Source organism: Morus notabilis, unplaced genomic scaffold, assembly GCF_000414095.1.
Source record: "Morus notabilis unplaced genomic scaffold, ASM41409v2 Scaffold150, whole genome shotgun sequence".
Lineage (NCBI taxonomy): Eukaryota > Viridiplantae > Streptophyta > Magnoliopsida > Rosales > Moraceae > Morus > Morus notabilis.
The window spans coordinates 1-3,563 of NW_010364058.1; the positions used below are offsets into that span (position 1 = coordinate 1).

General features: G+C 39.7%; 1 protein-coding gene across 1 annotated transcript; it reads right to left on the bottom strand.

The window, feature by feature from the left end:
- Window positions 1-475: 475 nt before the first annotated feature.
- LOC21395239 (crocetin glucosyltransferase, chloroplastic) lies at window positions 476-2,726 on the bottom strand. The gene has a single exon (XM_010105618.2). The coding sequence runs from the start codon at window positions 2,245-2,247 to the stop codon at window positions 820-822; it is 1,428 nt and encodes a 475-aa protein (XP_010103920.1). The 5' UTR covers window positions 2,248-2,726; the 3' UTR covers window positions 476-819.
- Window positions 2,727-3,563: the final 837 nt, after the last annotated feature.

Below are 3,563 nucleotides of genomic sequence, written 5' to 3' on the forward strand. Positions count from 1 at the left end.
CAAAAAATCCATAAAAGAAAAGGATAAAAATCCCAACTCTCCACGCGAATGAGACAAAAGGGGCAAAGAGATTGAAGCCATAAGAGAACAGATGCAAGATTTCAGCCAAAACCAAGCAAAAGAAACGAATCAAAGGAAGAGAAGAAAGAAAAAAAAGAAAAGACAAAGCGACTGAGAAAAGTAGAAATTCTTAGAAGGGGAAAACATAGAGCTCCACACGCGAAATGACCAAAAATCACACACCAATGGCAAAGCAAACGACAACATAACCTAAAGACTAAATTGTCCCCGCGCAAGACGAAGGAGGGAGCAGTAAATTGAGAGCAAAATGACCATTTCGCTGTAGAAAGAACAATAAAATGGGTATGCGTAAATAGTACCCCGAGTCTCCTTTAGTATATTTATAAAATGAAGTTTGGGAGAGAGAAGATGATATTCAGAGAGAGGAGAGAAGGTGAAGGCAACGAAATAAATGTAGAGAGAGAGTTCATAAGGGTTTTTTTTTTTTTTTCCCCCTGCTAACCGGTTACCAACAAGTAAGCGGTCGTTTTCGTCTTATTTATAGCGTGGAAATATAAATTATAGGAAGAAAGTTGAATGGTTGGATGAGAAGTGAATAGGATAAGATGCCTCTCTACTAATAAGGAGAAAGTACACGACCCTGTGGAAGATAACTAAGCAAAAAATTCTAGCAAAAAACAAAAAAAAAAGACACTACTTAGCAAAAGGACAAATATCAACCACTAAAAAAAGAGCCTAAAAGGACACCAAAAGTCTGTTTTTCATTAAGAAATCGTCTTTAATCCAATCACTTTTTCATTAAGAAATGGTCTTCAATCCAATCACATCACTCACAAAAGCCTTAAGATTGGTATCAGAAGATCCACCATCCTTGGAAGCTTCCCAAGCCAAATCCCTCCATTTCTGGGCATTTCTTCTCATTTCCTCTCCGCCCATTACAGATTCCAAACACCTCTTTATTTCTTGACCCTCAACAATTCCCTCCTCATTGGCCTTCACTTTTACCCCAGTTTTCCAAAAATCCTCTATCAACTTGGCGTTGGTTAATTGGTCAACTGATTGTGGGAAAGCCACAACAGGGACTCCACAAACCAAGCTCTCCAAAGTAGAATTCCACCCACAATGCGTCACAAAACACCCCAAAGCATTGTTAGACAAAACCTCAACTTGACAACACCATGGAACTATCTTCCCAACCTTCTCTAATTCTTCTTTAAAACTCACTTTCTCTTCTTCTTCTCCTCCTCCTCTTTCATCTTTGTTTTTGTTGTCGTTTTCTCTAATGACCCACAAGAAAGGACGGCCAAAATCCAACAACCCCTTTGCGATTTCCTCCATTTGGGGCTTTGTTAACACCGCGATGCTACCAAACGACACGTAAATCACTGACCCTTTTGGCTTAGAGTTCAACCATTTACTAATCTTGTAATTTTTATCATCTGAATTTCGAAGCTCAACCGGATTGATCGACGGTCCGATTCCAATCAAATTCAACTTATAATTATCACAAAGTGCTCTCAGTGCCTCCGGCTCTAACGCATCAAACGTGTTGACCAAAATCTTTGGTTGACTTTCTTGGCCAATCACGTCAAACTGTTCTTGAAACAATTGGACGAGAGAACCCAACTTTGAATCTGAAGCGTCCAAGAACGAGGGAAGATCACGAACAGCAAAATCGAGTGGAAGCCCTGGAAATCCTAAAGAACATGAACGATCATTTACCATTTTGTCCCTGATGAGATCACCATAGCCATGGAAGTAATAGTAGCAGAGATCAAACACAGTCGCCGTCTGGACATAGAAAAGCGCCACCGGGATCCCGAGCTTCGCTGCCACGTCAGCAACCCAGGGCATAATGAACGTGTAGATCATGCAGGTGTACGGACGGCCTTCGTTCTTACTCGAATCGACGAGATCTATGAGAGCTTGGGAGCCGCGGCTGCGGAGCTCCAAACTGTAGACGGTGAAATCTATGGCCTTAGGGCCAAAACCGTCGTCGTATCCATCGGAGAACTGCGTGAAGGACATGCCGTTCGGTGGGGTGAAATTATTGTCGTTGTTGTCGTCCGTTCCGCCACCTTTGGTGATCATGCGGCGGTGGGCGCGGACGGTGGTGACGAAGGTGACTTCGCAGCCGATGAGAACTAGACGCCTGGCAAGTTGTAGGGCCGGGTTAACGTGGCCATGCGCCGGTAAAACGACGAGTAGGAAGCGGGGCTTTGCCATTGGCGTCAGCGGCGCGTGGAGGAGCGTGGTGGAGTGGTGCTTTCGGCGGCGTTGTATAGTAACTGGTTTGAATATTTTAGAAAAACTTTGGTTGGATTACTACTTTAAGTAGTGGATACGTCTTTTAAAAGTCAAAGTATTGATTTCATTTATCGTGGGACGTGGCGAGGATTAAGATAAGAAAAGAACTGTAGAGAAAATAAATGACGTTCGCAGTGACGAATATTGGATTTGATGGTTGGCTAGAGGGCCTAGGATAGAGATTTAGTAGGTGTTTGGTTTTAGAATTATGATTCAGAATTATTTTTAATTTATGTGCGTTTTTCGTGAGAGAAAATACTGTAATCAGCTGCAATTCGAAACATAACACGAATCTTCATTATTTTTATGTATTATGGTACAATGAGGGACCCGTTAGAGACCAGTGCTGGAACTTTAGACTGGCCGCCCGCGACTACCCGAAAAAACTGATTTTAAGTTTCATTTTACAGGCATATCTAGAGCTAATGCTCTAGGAGTTAGATTTAATACTTGTAAGAACCTAAACAATTCTTGTTCTCTTTAGTTACTATCTTGAATCTATATAATACTATCTCTAATTCTTTTAATGTGAGTAGCCATTGATTTTAAACCCGATTTCACTATTCAATTAATTACATGGCATGCACAACGTTGGTAAAAGATATACCATCATCGAATACACTTAAATCATTTTTGAAATATTCAATTACTTTAGTATTTGTACTAGCATTATCTAGTGTTATAGCCATCACTTTATCTTTTAATCTTTTATTCATCAATTACATTTAAAATTGTATTATATATAAATCGGCGTTATGTGATCCTAGAACACATTTAAAACTTAATATTCTCTTATCGAAATTGAAGTCTTTAAAATAATGTCCGGTTACAGATAAATAATCTTTGTTGGCAACGGCAGACCACATGTATGCCGTTAACGCAACACAGTCGCTAGTAGAGTATAAAAGGTTTATTAATGCTTCTTTTTCTTGTTTAAATAATTTTAACAAATCTTTCCTAATAGTAATTTTTGAAAAAAAAAATTGTGCATTAGAATTGTGTACAACTTTAATATATCGTTGTCATTTAGGATGGTCTACAAAACTAAATGGTTGATCTAATGCAACTATCATTCGCACAACTTTCTTACGATCTACTTGCAGATCGTATTTCTAAGTGGTTAGACCACCGGTTGTGCGATCAAATGATAATTGTATTTGGTGGAGTTCGGCTCCACTGGTTTGGCCACGCTTTTGAAGACACTTTTCGGAGTGTCTTCTCAAGTGTGTTGTGTT